At 46.6% G+C, this 16,188-nt stretch overlaps 1 protein-coding gene across 2 annotated transcripts in view; it reads left to right on the forward strand.

The window, feature by feature from the left end:
- Window positions 1–16,188, forward strand: part of Map2k6 (mitogen-activated protein kinase kinase 6) — a 127,895-nt gene that overhangs the window by 39,500 nt on the left and 72,207 nt on the right. Inside the window, exon 1 of one of the 2 annotated variants that reach the window (XM_057774192.1) lies at window positions 15,745–15,848. The exons of the other annotated variant lie outside the window; for it this stretch is intronic. Within the exon in view, the coding sequence (XP_057630175.1) occupies window positions 15,842–15,848 (7 nt within the window). The 5' untranslated portion in view covers window positions 15,745–15,841. Of the gene's footprint in view, window positions 1–15,744; window positions 15,849–16,188 lie in introns of those variants that run through there. 2 annotated transcript variants of the gene reach the window in all.

Below are 16,188 nucleotides of genomic sequence, written 5' to 3' on the forward strand. Positions count from 1 at the left end.
CTGCTCCTCATTTGGGCCTTGGGATTTCAGTCCGGTGCTCCAATGTGGGTCTCTGTCTCTGTCTCCTTTCCTCACCTGATGAAGATTAATATCCAGGAACATAGCGGACAATGAGGGCTGCTGAGAAGTCAAAAACAATGGCACTGGGTTTTGATCCTACTGCACGTACTGGCTTTGTGGGAGTCTAGGCTGTTTGGATGCTCATTTTACTAGACCTGGAAGGAGGTGGGAGATCCTTGGACTTCCCACAAGACAGGGAACCCTGACTGCTCTTCGGGCTGCTGAGGAAGGGGGAGTTGATTGGGGGAGGGGGAGGGAAATGGGAGGCGGTGGCGGGGAGGAGGCAGAAATCTATAATAAATAAATAAATGAAGGAAGGAAGGAAGGAAGGAAGGAAGGAAGGAAGGAATACAATGCTGGAAAATGCTTTTTACATGTTTGGCTTAGAACAGTTTAGCTCAACCTTCCAAATACTGTTTCTCATGTTATGATGGCCCCCAATCGTAAAATTACTTTCATTGCTACTTCATAACTGTACTTTTGCTACTATTACAAACGTCAATAGTTTTGGAGATGGAGGTTTGCCAGAGGGGCCGTGACCCATAGGTTAGGCTTCATTTAACCTTTCAGGAAAATGGGATGGGTGGAGGCGAATCCTGAAATCCAGAGAGCTTCATTTGAACTGACTCCAAAGCACTGAGTATGTCTGCCCGAGTCAGCTTAGGAAAGGAAGCCTAAAAAGACGATGAGCCGGGCGGTGGTGGCGCACGCCTTTAATCCTAGCACTCGGGAGGCAGAGGCAGGAGGATCTCTGGGAGTTCGAGGCCAGCCTGGTCTACAAGAGCTAGTTCCAGGACAGGCTCCAAAGCCACAGAGAAACCCTGTCTCGAAAAACCAAAAAAAAAAAAAAAAAAAAATGAAACGAGCAACAGTAAGAACGGAGACTCTCAAACCAGGCTGGCATCTGAGGACTGCAAGGCTCTTGCTCAAGTGTGGAGAGCAATGGCAGAGGGCTGTTAGTGGCATGCTGGTGCTGGCTCGTGTCTGGTTCTTGGAGGCGGTTATTAAATAGCCAGTAATTTTGTAAGCTGGTAGTTAAATCATTGGCAGCTTGCATGTACAATGGAGGAAATATTTATATCATGGCAATCAGCCGGTTCAGGACCTTCTCCCCTCCTTCCCAGAGGGGAAGCCTGCGTGGCCAGCACAGCATGAAATGCTATCCCTAAGGCTCCTCTTGGTGAGGGATGGGGAGAGAGCGCAGACAGTGACATGGTCAACTTTGCGAATAAGAAAGCCACCTCTGTATTATGTACTCCGCTCTTCAGAAAGCAGACCCCAGGGTGGTAGATCTGCTAGCAGGAGGTTTGGCCAATGGAGACTAGACTCTGAAGGGCAGCTGAGGAAGCAGTTCTGGGCAGTGACAAATCCCTCCAGAAAGCTCCACAGCCCATCAGTGCCCCATCTGGAGACATAGAGCTGGGTACAGCACACAGGCTGCCCTTGCTGGGGAGGGATCATGTCATCTTGGTGAAATGTCTCTCTCCTACAGGGTTCTTGGAGGAGCCTCAGCACCTAGAGGAGAAAGTGGTCAGGTTAAAGGATATAGTTATCCCCACATCTGCTATGGGTGGGGGACTTGTGAGTTTGGAGGATAGGTGAGCGTCTTGGGACGGGGAGGTTGGCAGAGACAGGTTGGGAGAGGAGCAGTCTGATCACCTTTGATGAAGCTGCAGGCCTGAGCACTGAGACAGTGGTGGGGATTTAGAAGGTTGGGATGGTGTCAAACGGGAGAAGGCAGAGCCAGTGCTTGGAAGAGTTTCCATATTGCAGTGGCTCTCAACTGAGAGTACAGGGTTGCCCCCAGGGTGTATTAGGCAACGTCTGGAGACATGGCAGGGGTGTTTCTGTTAGTTAACAGTTCTTCTGGGGGAAGGGAAGTCATTTTCTTCTGTGGTCCAGCCATTGGTAAGTTGCCCACACTCCTACCAATGACTTCTCATCCATGCTCCTGCCAACAACCCTAATTAAACTCAGTGAGTCACAAACAAACAAACAAACACAAACCGAAAAAAAATAGGTAAGTAAAGATAAAGATAGGAAGGTCGGAGGGACGTTGTTGAGAAGGAGAAGGGTTAGGGAGTGAGAGAGGGCAATGGGGATGAAAATGACTGAAGCACATTTTATTCTTGCCCGGTCAAAGAACTTTAAAAAGTTGAAATGGCCCCCATTGAGTGCCATAAAAATAACTTTTTTGTGTGTGAAATTAAAAACTGATGTTTTGGAAGTACATGAAAACAAACAAATAGGGTGTGGTGCTTGGTGGGCGAGTAAACTCCCTCCCTCCTACGATATAGGGCATGGTTTTCCAAGAACTAGAAGCAGAAGGATAACTGTAAGGCACCCTTGGCGCTGAGGTCTTGGTCAGTGTCGAGTCAGTGCTTCGTGCAGAGAAAGCTCCCGGTTCAAGCTGCAGCCCCAAATGAGTAAACACAGGCAACAGGTAAAGGTATGAGCAGGGTAGTGAAGCAACTGAAGATGAGGTGTCCTTAGGGAAAAGGAAAGGGGAAGGGGAAGCTGGGTTGTAGTTCCCGGGGAAGCACAAGGAAAATGTACACGCTTGCTACTTCACCTTGACATTAGCGCCTCATGCTGCCTTTTGTTTCCGGTGATTGCAGAGTGGTGGGCTTCAGCCAGAGGCATGAAATGTCCATGAAATATCCCAGGGCCGCCTTGAGAGCCTGGGAAGCCATTGCTGGGACTGAGAGGGTGAACGGGAGGTGTTTGGCAGAGGCTAAGGTGCAGATGTCTGGGATGGACCCCAGGGAGAAGAGAACAAAAGGGTAGTACGGTAACTGCTTGACCAGAAACTACATTTCAGATGAGAGAGAGAGAGAGATGATCTGCAAACCTTTTGTCTACAGGGCTGCAGAGGAAATGCTGCAGGGTTTGTAGGCCAGAGGGGTCTGATGACCCGCAAATGAAGTTGAGTGTTTTATTTCAATAAATCTTTACTTAGCAAAAGAAGTCGTCAGCTAGATTTGTCTCTGAGTGGTACTTGGCTGACCCCAGACCAAAGGCACGATAGGCATTGCTATGTGGGGGAGGTGTGCAAAAAGGTAGAAACCCAGGGGTAAGGTTTAGAGTGAAGGAGGTCAAGCTCATCACCTCCTTGTCTTCCTTCCGTCCATGTAGTACCTTTCCTAACTGACCTGAAATGCCTATGTCTGTGTGCTGCCTACTTTTATGTCAACTTGGCACAAGCAAGAGTAATAGGAGAGGAGGGAGCCTCAACTGAGAAAATGCCTCCAGGAGATCTGACTGTAGGCAAGCCTGTAGGACATGTTCTTAACGAATGACTGATATGGGTTGGGCTACCGCTGGGCTGCTGACCCTGGGTTCTTCTTCTTTTTTTTTTTTTTTTTTTTTTTTGTTTTTCGGTTTTGGAGCCTGTCCTGGAACTAGCTCTTGTAGACCAGGCTGGTCTCGAACTCACAGAGATCCGCCTGCCTCTGCCTCCCGAGCGCTGGGATTAAAGGCTGAACAAGCCATGGGGAGCAAGCCGGTAAGCAGCACTCCTCCGTGGCCTCTGCATCAGCCTGTCTCACGGTTTCTGTTTGAGTTTCCGTCCTGAGTTCCTTTAGTGATTAACAGTGATGTGGAAGCGGAAACCAAATCCACCTTTTCCGCCTCAAGTTGCTTTGGTTCCATCACACTGATAGTGACCCTAAGACAATATATACGTTTGAAAAAATGATCTATTTATTTATTTAATTCATATAAGCATTTGGCCTGCATGTGTATATATATGTACCACATGCATTCCTGGTGCTCACAGAGGCCAGAAGAGGGTGCTGGAGCTCCTGGAACTGGAGTTACAGGTGTTGTGAGCTATCCTGTAGGTGCTAGGAATTGAACCTGGGCCTTTTGCAAGAGCAGCCAGTGCACTTAACCGCTGAGCCATCACTCTAGCCTCTGTATATGCATTTCTATGTACACTGTTAGACATTTGAATTGAGTATTGATTGATGATAATTGATTTCCTATTAGCTTTGGCAGTGCTAGGCAGTAGGAAGAACCTTTCCCAATCCTCTCTCTTATCTCTTTCTATAAATACAATTATTTTTCTCTGGGGTGTAGCTCTTAGTCACACTTTCTTCTATTTTCCTTTGACCTTGGGTCGGTTCTCAACCCTGACTGTGCCTTAGAATCTCCTGGGGGAAATTTGAGACCTCAGAATCCCCAGACCCCTGTGCAGCTATTAATCAGAGCCCTAGGGACTTAACATCATTATGTTTTAAAGCTCCCTGCTGAGGGGGGGGAGGGGCTCTCTGTGTAGCCAAGGTTGACAGTCACATCCTGGGATTTAAAAAAGACAAAAAGACATCTTTATCACTTTCTTTAGCTGTTGAAGGAGGAAATTCTGGATAGGCAATGGTTAAGACCCCACAAGTCTAAAAATGAAAACGGGATACTTAAAGTTTTAAGAGCTATGTTCAGGAGTTCTGATGTCCTAGAGACAAAATTGAAACTCTCCCCTCCTCTCCCCTCCCTCCCTCCCTCCCTCCCTCCCTCCCTCCCTCCCTCCCTCTCTCTCTTCTTCTCTCCCTCCTCCCCTCCTCTCTCTCTGTCTCTCTCTGTCTCTCTCTGTCTGTCTCTGTCTCTGTCTCTCTCTCTCTCATCCAGTAGAGGCAATAAAAGAAATCCCAGAAAGCTTTTGTGACATGGCTGGGCTGGTATTTCTGTGTTTCGAGCCAGAAACCCTTTTTCCCTCACCAAGCCTGCGGATGACAGCCTTTGAAGCTGCTGAAAGCATCCAGGTTCCGGTGATTAATTTATTACTCACAGAAGCCAACTGTACCAGAGGAAATGATCAGGACAGATGTTCCCGTGCAGAGAGAGGGGCCTTCTTATACTGTCATGGCTGCGTGCTGGTCCCATGAGCTTTCTTAAGCGTGGAACTAACATGCTCAAGGAGTTTTTCTATTCAGGGCAAGAAGTAGATTCCAGGGAACATTTATAAAAATAAATTTTAATTCAATTTATAAAACAACTTGAAATTAATTTGAATACATGGAGAGAAGTGTTGCATTTTCTGAGTAGGATATTTTTGCAAGGACCCTCGCTGGAATACTGCTGGAAACAGTACCCTTTTCATGATATTTGCAAGGGCTGGAGATAGCGCTGTTGGTATAAAGCTTGCTCATCTCTAGACTATATTGAAAACACAACCACCGTCGACAAAATCCCCTGAACAAAAAGCCCCTAAACTGGTGTCATGCCACTTGTCTGGAGGGCTAGCAGTCAGGGTACAGAGGTAGGAAGCTCAAAGTTCAAGGTCATCTTAGTTGAACCAGGAGTCTAAGGCCAGACTGAGCAACACAAGGCTCTGCCGGAAAACAAACAAAATAAGTGTAAGGTCTCAGCCTTAAGGTTCCAAATCATTCAAGTGTTTACCAGGCCCTTCTTCAAATACCTGGTGCTTTTTTCTTAGCCAAGGTTTAGTCACGGGTGTTAGTGGGTATGTGTCTGCAGTGGGCCTGGGTGGGTACAATGCCATGAGGATCGTACCAATCGGAACTAAACCGTCTTGTTTCCTCAGCTTCTGTTATGCTGGAGCTGTGAAGGTTCTTTGGTAAGGGCTGATGGGTAGACTATAGAGTCTTTGGTTTCTTAAAGATTTAATTTTTATTTCATTTTGTGTGTATGCATGTTTGCCTGCATGTGTATATGCACCGTGTGCATGTAGTGCCCTTGGAGGCCAGAAGCGGGCATCAGATTCCCTGGCGTTGGAGTTATAGATGTTTGTGAGCTGCCATGTTGGTTCTGGAAATGGAACCTCTGTAAGAATAGCAAATGCTCTCAAATGCTGAATTCTCTCTCCTCCTCCATCCCTTGGGATTCTGGCTAGTGCATACAACTGCCTATTGACAGAAGTGGTCACACGGATAATTTTTTTAGTACTTTTTCCGTGAAAATAACCAGACCATCACAATTCTGGGGCTGCTAGTTCAGTTGTTCAGCTATGCCTTGGCTCTATATGGAATCCCTTGGTTTCCCGATTTCCTTGGCTTTTGTTTCTGACCACAGGATGTTACTGTAACCCTATGTATCATGATATCACATGTTCACAACACAAGGCAGAAGGGAAAGTGAGATTCTTCTCTTCTTCTGGTTCTTGGTATTATTTCTTTAAACCAGGAAGGAGTGTCTTTCCCAGGAGTACCCAGCAAACCCTTCCTCATGTTTTAGATCTGCAACCAAAAGGTTTGTCTCTTGTTTTGGGTGTTCAACCCTTTGTGTGCAGCGGGGAGTCATTGTGCTTGGTACAGGGATGAATAGCTTCTCCTGCAAAAGATCACCGAATAGATGCTTTAGACTGCATGGGTCATGTTTGAGTTTTGTTTCACCTGTGTTGGTGAACTTGACACAAAGTCGAGGCACCTGGCCAGAGGGAATCTAGATTGAGGAATTGCCTCTATTAGATTGGCTGGTGGGTAAGCCTGTGGGGCATTTTTTGATGCCCATCCTACTGTGGGTGATGCTACTCATGTGCAAATGGTCCTGGGTCCTTCAAGAAAGGTAGCTGAGCCGGGCTGTGGCGGCGCATGCCTTTAAATCCCAGCACTTGGGAGGCAGAGGCAGATGGATCTCTGTGAGTTTGAGATCAGCCTGGTCTACAGAGCGAGGTTTAGGACAGCCAGGACTGTTACACAGAGAAATCCTGTAAGAAAGAAAAGGTAGCTGGATAAGCCACAAAGAGCAAGCTGGAGAACAGCAGGCAGCATTCTGCTGTGGCTTCTGTAAGCCTTTTCTCGTCAGGAATTTTGACACAGCAAGGAGAAAAGTAATTGATACATTGAATAAAGTATGAAATTATCTGTGGAGGGGAAAAGCAGGTTAGATACAAAACTGGCTAACACCAATCAGGGCTAACAAGGCTATTATTATTGGGGGTATTTTTTTGCTTTTAGAGAGAAATGATTCACATCTGTATAAGTATTAATGTAAGTTAATATATAACCTCGTGAAGTCAGACAATTGGTGCCTTGACCAGGGGTTCTGACACACCGAGCTGCCTCAGAGAGTCACCTAGGACTTGTTGAATGCAAAGTCTAGCCAAAGCCCCGTTTCCTGCTCAGGAATGTGTTAGTTACTTCTGCAGTAGTTGTGACCAAATACCTGACCAGAATGTTCGGGAGGCTGAGGGAGACCCATCGTGGTAGAGAAGACGCAGCAGCAGGGGTAGAGGCAGCTGGTCGTGCTGCATCCCCAGTCGTGGAGCAGTGATGAGTGCCGGCTACTTAGCTGCTTTTTCCTTTCCACTTTCCATTCTGCTTCAGATTCATAGTCTGAGGGATGGTACTGTTCACATTCTGGGTGCCTCTTTCCTCTTGGAAAGTTTCTAGAATCTTCCCTGCTGATATACACAGGGGTATACCTCACTTATTCTATAGATCATTCCTTTCCTCCTCTCCTCTCCTCTCCTCTCCTCTCCTCTCCTCTCCTCTCCTCTCCTCTCCTCTCCTCTCCTCTCCTCTCCTCTCCTCTCCTCTCCTCTCCTCTCCTCTCCTCTTCCCTGCCCCTCCCCACTATTCTCTCCTCTCTCCTCTTTCCCTCCCCTCCTCTCCTTCCTCCCTTCCTCTCTACCTCTTCTTCCTCCCTCCCTTTGTTTGCTTGTCTCACCCCCCCCCCCGCCACACACAAAGTACTAGTACTGGTGATTTAATTTAGTCTAGAATTTAAGATACCAGACAAGTACCCAGGGCTGTCCCAGTTCTGACCTGGGCAATTCCTAATCCAGTGAAGTTGAATCAAAATTACCCATGACAATAAGTCTGACATGGAGATGGTTGGTATTTCTTTTGTTTTTAAGAGTTGCCTTTTAATGAATTATTTATGTGTGTGTGTGTTTATGTCTGTGTATGAATATACATACATGTATGCAGATGACCACACAGGCCAGAAGAATGCTTTGGTTCCCCTGCAACTGAAGTTATAGGAACTTGTGAGCCACTACGTGAATGTCTGGAACTGAACTAGGGTCCTCGACAAGAGCGATTCTTAACCAAGGAGCCATGTCTTCAGTCTCTCTACCTTTAAAAAAAAAACATATTTAAGGCCAGTAAGATGACTCACTGGTAAAAATGCTTGTTGCCAAGTCTGATGACCTGAGTTCAATCTTTGTGATTCAAAAAGTGTAAGGAGGCAACTGGCCTCGTATGTTATCCTCTGATCTTTACATGTAAACCTTGCATGCACTTGCCCACACATGCATACACGAGTATGAATAAATGTAATAAAAATATATAGACAAAATTTGAATTTACAATGAACACCCTAGACCTGCTAAACCAATGTCTCACTGGGGAGAGATGATAGACTGATTGATAGAGATTAATGGATAGAGAGAGTAGAACAAGCTTCTGCATTTAGAACAAATCCTTCTGGAGACCAATAATACCTGAGGTTTACCGTGTCTGTCTGTCTGTCCGTCCGTCTGTCTGTCTGTCTATCTATCTATCTTGGGATAGGGTCTCACTATGTAACCGTGGCTGGCCTGGAGCTCAGCATGTATACTAGGCTGGCCTTGAACGCATAAAGACCTACCTGCCTCTACCTCCCAAGTGCTGGGACCAAAGGCCTGTGCCACCATGTCTGGCTTTACTTTGGGGTTTTAAGAGTCGTGTTCCAGGGCAGATCCTAGCTCTTGAGTTGTCTGTGATTTCCTTTAAAGCTTTAGCATGAAGAAGCCCAAGCTCAAAACTAGTGTTGACTGTGCTGAGGTGGAGGGTGCCCTTCCACCTTGGCTGGCTCTGCTCTCTGCGGTTGGCAGCACCTTTGCCCTCCTGCTGGCCTCTGATTCTCACCTGGCTTTCATTTCTGCTTATTGCAGTTCCCTTTGCCAGTTGCTTTTTAGAAAATGCAGCATCTCTGGGTTTGGGGGAAAAAGGAAAAGACGTTTTCATTCACATTTGTGTCCATTATTAGCTAGTTCTATTTGGATGGATGGGTCTTGCCTTTGTGTCCGGTTCAAAATGTGTCTTTGCTGTTCGGAATTTTCGTTTTGTTCACTTATGTCTTAGTATCTGGAGCCTGGCTTCTCTGCACTTCTCTAAAACGCTTCCTGCAGGGCTGGAGAGATGGATGACTCAGTGGTTAAGAACGTTTGCTGCTCCTTCAGAGAGCCTGAGTTCAGTTCCCATCGCTGAGAGTAGGTGACTCACAACTGCCTGTAATTCCAGCTCCAGGGGATCTGATACCCTTTTCTGGTCTTCAAAGATACCTGTGTGCGCATGCGCACACGCGCACACACACACACACACACATGCACACACACACACATGCACATACACTTATCCCCATATGGTAATGTAAATAAGCCTGGAAATAAATAAATAAATAAGAAGAAACCCTTTTCTTCCAGAATTCACCAGAGCCTTCCTTATTTTAAGTTCTTTGATTTTTTGAAACACTGTAAGTGAGACCTTGTAGAGGCTGGCACACTCATTTTAAAAATTCTGCGCTGGTTCTGAGCTCCTTTGCTGGTGTGTAACACTGAGCATGAATGCCCGTGTCCACGCCGGGGAGAAGTTGGACCTCACTCTGCCTTTGTTTGCCAACCTCCAGGCAGCAAAGGAGCCGATCCCTGAACATTTTTACATTAAGAACATGTTCTACAAATTATCATTTGCTGCCATGTAACTTTATTTTCCTGTTTTTTTTTTTTTTTTTTTTTTTTGGTTTTTCGAGACAGGGTTTCTCTGTGGTTTTGGTACCTGTCCTGGAACTAGCTCTTGTAGGACCAGGCTGGTCTCGAACTTACAGAGATCCGCCTGCCTCTGCCTCCCAAGTGCTGGGATTAAAGGCGTGCACCACCACCGCCCGGCGTATTTTCCTGTTTATTATCAAGCCAGCCATTTTAACTCCCAATTCCTGTACCTGCAGGGTTCCTTTCGGTCGAATTCGTGATTTTTCTGAGGATGTTTCATATTCTATAGTTGGTTCAGACCAGCATCTTCCTTTATTTTTTAAGATGCACCTAGCTTAGTGTCGTTTCCTATTCCTGTAATAAAGGGCCCTGGCAAAGCATCTTAGGGAAGAAAGGGTTTCTTTGGCTCACAGTTCAAGGTAACGATTCATCATGGCAGGAAGTCAAGGCAATAAGAACTTAAAGCAAGTGGTTAACTCTCATCCACAGCCAGGGTCAGAGAGCAACAGGAAATGCATGCATGCCAGCGTTGTGCTCACTTTCTTCATTCCGTGTAGTTCAGGAGCCCCTGATGAGGGAGGGGTAGTACCCACAATTAAGGCGAGTCTTCCAGTATCAGTTCATTTAAGACAATCTCTTAGAGATGTGTCTGCTGGTATTTCTAGGTTTGGTCAAGCTGATGGGGCCAACCATCACAGTACCTTTGTCCAGGGTCACTAAATAAGTAATTACCATCCCCTTAAGGACCTGTAAAGAGAGGGCTAGAGAGGTGGCTCAGCAGTCAAGAGCCCTGGCTTCTTTGCCAGAGGACCTGGGTTTGATTCCCAGCACTCACATGGTGGCTCACAACCACCTGTAACTCCAGTCTCAGGGAGTTACCCTTTTTGGGCCTCTGTGGGCACCATATGTATGAGGTGCACAGATTCATATACAGGTCAAGCAGCCACACACATAAAATAAAATTTAAAAAAGAGTTGGTAAAGTAGATCCGTAAAATTTGAGGAAGGGAAAATATATAGATCAAAAAGAAACAAAAAAAGGGAGAATTTAGGGCATTTCTGAGAAATTTCTTTACCTCCCCCCCCTTCCTCTCCTTTCCCCTTTCCTGTTCCCCTCACTACCTTCCCTTTCTTTTCCCTTTCTGTTTTTCTTTCTCCTTTTTATATCCAGCAAACACACTTCATTTTTATTAGACTCTGGTGACTGTACAATAAAACAAACCGTGTCCCTGTTTTAGTTAGGTTTCTATTGCTGTGAAGAGACACCATGACCTCAGCAGCTTTTTATAAAGGAAACTGTTTAGTTGGGGCTGGCTCGCTTACAGTTTCAGAGGTTCAGTCCATTATCATCATGGCAGGGAGCATGGCAGTGTGCAGGCAGACGTGGTGCTGGAGCTGAAAGTCAGAGGCAACAGGAAGCCAACTGATAGTCACGCTGAGGGAAGCAGAGTCAGAGGGACCTCAAAGCCCGCCCCCACAGAACACTTCTTCCAACAAGGCCACACTTCCTGATAGTGCCACTCTCTTTGGGGGCCATTTTCTTTCAAACTACCATAGTCCCTTACCTTCTCGGTGCTTCCATCTTAGTACAGGGCAGCCATATTTTCAAAACAGTGGATCAACAGATTGCTAGATGTAGAGGAAAAGTCAGGGCTCAGCGGTGGAGAGAAGGGAGTGATGAAGATGAGGTGACAGGTGTCAGGTCCAAAGGAAATTCCAGTTCCCCAAACCCCAAAAGGCAGGCTGGATATCCAGAAATGAGCTCGTCATGGCCTATAAGAGGATTCCTAGCAGTCAGATAAAAGCCAGCATTCTTGGGGGACTTGTGAAGTAGGATTCAGTCTACCAAAGGGAGTCATTTCCCCTACCTCTCTGCCAGAAGGGGCCTGTGCTGCCTATCAGCAGATCAAAGCTCATGCTGGTCTCCAGGCTCCCTCTGTAGCTCAAGTTCCTGGTACACATTTCAAAGAACATGCATCCTAGCCCTTCTCACCTCCTCTCTTTCCTTAAACTCCCTCCAGCTCACGGACTTCCCTTCAGTCAGCTACTCATCTTTCTCATAACCCAGATAGTCTGTAGGTTCCTGCTTCTGCTGTTTTCACAATATTTTCTATATTCTCCATCCCCTGGTAGTCTCTCTTCTCTTGCACATAGCCCAGCCATATTCAGTCTGCTGGCCATGTTCATAAAGTCTACTTCTTTCTCTCTCTGCTCTGGACTCTTCCAGATGCCTCTGGCCTCTCTCTCTCTCTCTCTCTCTCTCTCTCTCTCTCTCTCTCTCTCTCTCTCTCTCACACACACACACACACACACACACACCATGGAACTGTCACGTGGAGAATGAGCAGGGGTCGAATAAGCGAAGGGGCACTATTTGAGCAGGAAGGTGTCCTCACAGTGCAGACTCGAAGGCAGAGGTACCGCAGCGCAGGATCAGAGCTGAGAGAAGCAAGATAAACTGATACAGCTGGGGAGCACCGAGAGTTGAGGGTAGGCAAAGGGGGTCCCCAGTGTGGGTAGAAGGCAACTATTAACTGCGTGACAGCAAAGATGACAGTAGATTAGAGAAGTGTGATCCTGGAAGGTGAGCCATCACCAGGACAAAAACTTAGGTCAGACTCCAGAGACTTGGCTTTAGCAGAGAAGAAGCCCTTGAAGCCAGACACTTCTGGACTAGGATGGGATGAGCGGCACAGGGAGAGAGCAGGCTCCGGGTAGAGGCCAGGTCAACCTCTGCAGAGGAGTGAAGGAAGAGCCACTTGGGGAAGTAGAAAGAAGATATGATGGACTGAAAACACTCCCCTAGTTGTTGGACTAGTAGTTGTGAAGAAAGCTAAGCTCTCTTGGCTGATTGGTTGGCTGGTGGATTGATTGAGAAAGATCTTAAGTGTCCCAAGCTTGCACGCTTTAAGCTAGGTAAGGATGACTTTGAATTTCCAGTTCCCCTACCTCTGTCTCTCTAGTGTTGGGGTCACAGCTGTGGGGTATTATGCCCGGCAGTTCTGGGGTTCTAAGCCAGGGTTCATGAGCTGCATGCCTAACCTGGAAAGTCCCTTTTTGAAGTGACATGAAAGGCTGTCCCTTGTTCCTTTGCCTCCTGGAATAGCTTAGGACAGATATCCTCCCTTTCTGCCCGACAGCTCTTAAAATGACTGGAAGATAGTTCCTTTGATTTTCTTTTCCTAGGAGGTCACATTCCTTTCTCTGCAGCCCTGGCTGGCCTAAAACTACCTAGGTTGGCCAGGCTGGCTTGGAACTCATAGAGATCCCCCTGCCTCTGCCTCTTGAGTGCTGGGATTAAAGGCATGCATTATCGTGCCTGCTTTGTGTACGCTGATTTTTAAATGTCTTACCTGCTATGCTGGTCCCCACAAGCTTTCCAGATGAAAAGGAAAGAATGATGTTTGGGGCATGAACTTGTCTTCATCCCCTTTTCCTTCTGCAGAGATTTCTTCCTGCCAATTTTTACAACAGATCCTCTCAGTTGTTCGGTCAATGATCCAGAGGGGTGGAGGAGACCATGCTGGGACCACTGAATGGCCTAGCTTTGTCTGCCTGCATGTTTTCTTGACTGTTTATGGTTTCTGACAGGGTTGTTTTTGTTCTGGAGAGAGCTGGCTGGAGAAAGCCTTCTGCTGAGAAAGCCAAGGGGCTCTACTTCCCTCTGGGGTGATCTCCAAGGCTCCCCCACAGAGCTGTGACTTAGCATCCCCAAACCATTTCTTATCCGCTGGGGTCATCTGAGGCCTCTGCATCCTTGACTCAAGTCTGATTCTGTTATAGAAAATTTTGATGACCTCAGGAGCTTGACAGGATACAGGGTTCCATTTCAACCATCAATCATACATTAACCCCGGGAGCAGAAGACAAGATGGGGAGGGAAGAGAGAGAGAGTAAACACCATTCCCAAGACTTTCCCTTCTGTGTCATCAGTCACACTTTCTTCTTTCTTGGGGCCTACACTGTCAGTTTTAGACAGAATTTATGTGTAGAAATCTGAAAGGAAAGATGAAATGAGGGAGGGTTTCAGTTCACGTTTGGGATGAATCACACACACTGGGGAGTCTAACATGCAAACATGCAGCCGAGTCCTCAGTGTGCAAGCCTTACTACTCTCTTCCTGCCCCTAGGCATACTGCCAACTCTCTCAGCAGGCAGGCGTCGCATGCAGCCAGATGGACACTGGCGAGGGAGGCTGAGAGAACCTTCTGCCTGAGTCAGCAGGGAGCCGACTGAGTTAGCATCTCCTCTTACCCCGGGATAGGACTCTGGTCAGCTTATCTGTGTGGCCAGGGTGTTCTGGCAGAGAAGAGATGCTTGGCCAGCCTCTGTGGGTTCCGGCACATACAGTTCCTCTGTCGAGCGACGGGAGAGCACAGCGTGCTCTTCGGCGGTGCGGCGTTGTGTTGAGCCGTGGCTATTTTCTGGAGGGTCATTGCCAAGGTGGCTTCTTCAGGTGAACCAGAGACAGTCAGCCTAGGAAGTTTAGACGTCAGTCTCAGTTCCTGTCTGGATCATGGGCATTTTTTTTTTTTTTAAATTTTTTATTTTCCATGTTTGTGCTTCTGCCTGGGTCTTTCTTCACACACTTCACACAGGCTTTACCAAGTCCTCCCTTCCTACCTTTCCACCTCCAGACCCTCATGCTTCCTGCATTCCTTCCCCTAGGAAGTCATGGCTTTGAGATCATATATGTAGCTTTCTTACCAGTCAGGAATGCGTGTTGGAACAAGTGCGGATGAAATCATATGACGTCTGGGCTTTGCTTCAAAGAACTCTAATCCAAGTGGGGGGTGTCATGCATGAAGCAAGAGCTTCTAAGGACAGATAGTGGTTTAGTGGGAATCTTAGGTGCACAAGGGCTCATTACATTGTTCTTCTGTGTGCTTGAAATTTCTCATAATGAATGGCTGAACAACAGAAACGTTTTCCTTATGAGCCGAGCCAGAGGCGATGCCTCCCACACGTGTTTGAAGTTTTCTTGTGGTAGGTTCTTTGGACGTCTGCTTCCTGTTACAGTTGTTGACAAGCAAGTATAATTCAGTCATTTGATGACCGTGTGTCCCGATGTGCCGAAGACAGGGTTGGAACATTCCCGTGTCCATGTTCTACATTCCTAGTGAGTTAGCAATTACCATGTGTGTGTGTGTGTGTGTGTGTGTGTGTGAGAGAGAGAGAGAGAGAGAGAGAGAGAGAGAGAGAGAGAGAGACAGTGTGTGACAGAGAAGGCTGTCCAGTGTCCTGTTCTACTGGTTACTCACTTGGTACCTTGTGACAGTGTCTCTATTGAGCAGAGAATGAGGCTGATGACCACAAAGCTCCAGCAATTCTCCTGTCTCCTCCCCACATAGTGCTGGGGTTACATGCCTGCTCATGATCACACCTGCCTTTTTATGTGGACGCTGAAGATCTGAACCAAGGTCCTCATGCTTGCCGTGGAATGGCTCTTACCCACTGAGCCAGTTGCACTAACAGCAGCAGGATCTTAGGGACGCTGCTGTTGGCTCCTAGCGTCCAGCGTGGTCTCTCAGTGTGCAAGCTGCAAAACACAACGAACAGACTCTCTTCTCAGTGTGTGGATACATCCAAAAAGAAGCAGGCAAGCACTCGCCCGACTTTTCTTTGCTTTTCACGGATGATGTACGTGGTGCCTGCTGGTTGATTAAATCTGTGTGGTCGAGGTTGACTGAGCCATTCATGTCTTGGGTAGCGAGGGGAGAAGTATTTGACACTGCCGCCCCGGCTGACTGCTGGTTGCACCAGCTGTTTGGGCTGAGTTCCAAGCTGAGCTCTGTGATTCTCAGTGTTTAGAAGCTTTACAGTGACTTAGAGGATGTGAATGGGTGCCAAGAAAAATTATTCAGCTTGTGTTATTTTGTAATTTTCTGATAATCTACAGGAAGTTTTTCTACATTTTTATTTCTAAGTACACAGAGATGTGTATATTCTATGCAAGGTATATCCTTTTAAAAATTATTTGACTTTATTTTATGTGCATTAATGCGAAGGTCCTCTGGAACTGGAGTTAACAGACAGCTGTGAGCTGCCATGTGGGTGCTGGAAATTGAACCCGGATCCTTTGGAAGAGTAGCCAGTGCTCTTAACCACTGAGCCATCTCTCCAGTCCCCTATGCAAGGTATATCTTAATGCATCTGTTTAGAATTTCATATTTAGAATAACTTTGAAAACATTTTAACTGCATATAACAAAACCATTTTGTTGACTGTTAAATATTTAAATGCTGTGAAATCATTACAATTTTTCATACTGTCTATTCTCCACAAAAATGTGTTTATTTTGATGATTAAGCATGTGACCACTCTACTTAGTAGTAAAATAGAGAGGGTGGAGTTGGGCTTTTTATCCATTCCCTGTTTCTAGAATATCTTCCTCTTGGAGATTTTCCTGAGATCTTCTTTTCTGAGACAGAGTTTCTCAGTGTAGCCTCGGCTTTTCTGGAACTCACTCTGTAGACC

This window comes from Chionomys nivalis, chromosome 7 (assembly GCF_950005125.1).
Source record: "Chionomys nivalis chromosome 7, mChiNiv1.1, whole genome shotgun sequence".
Taxonomy (NCBI): domain Eukaryota; kingdom Metazoa; phylum Chordata; class Mammalia; order Rodentia; family Cricetidae; genus Chionomys; species Chionomys nivalis.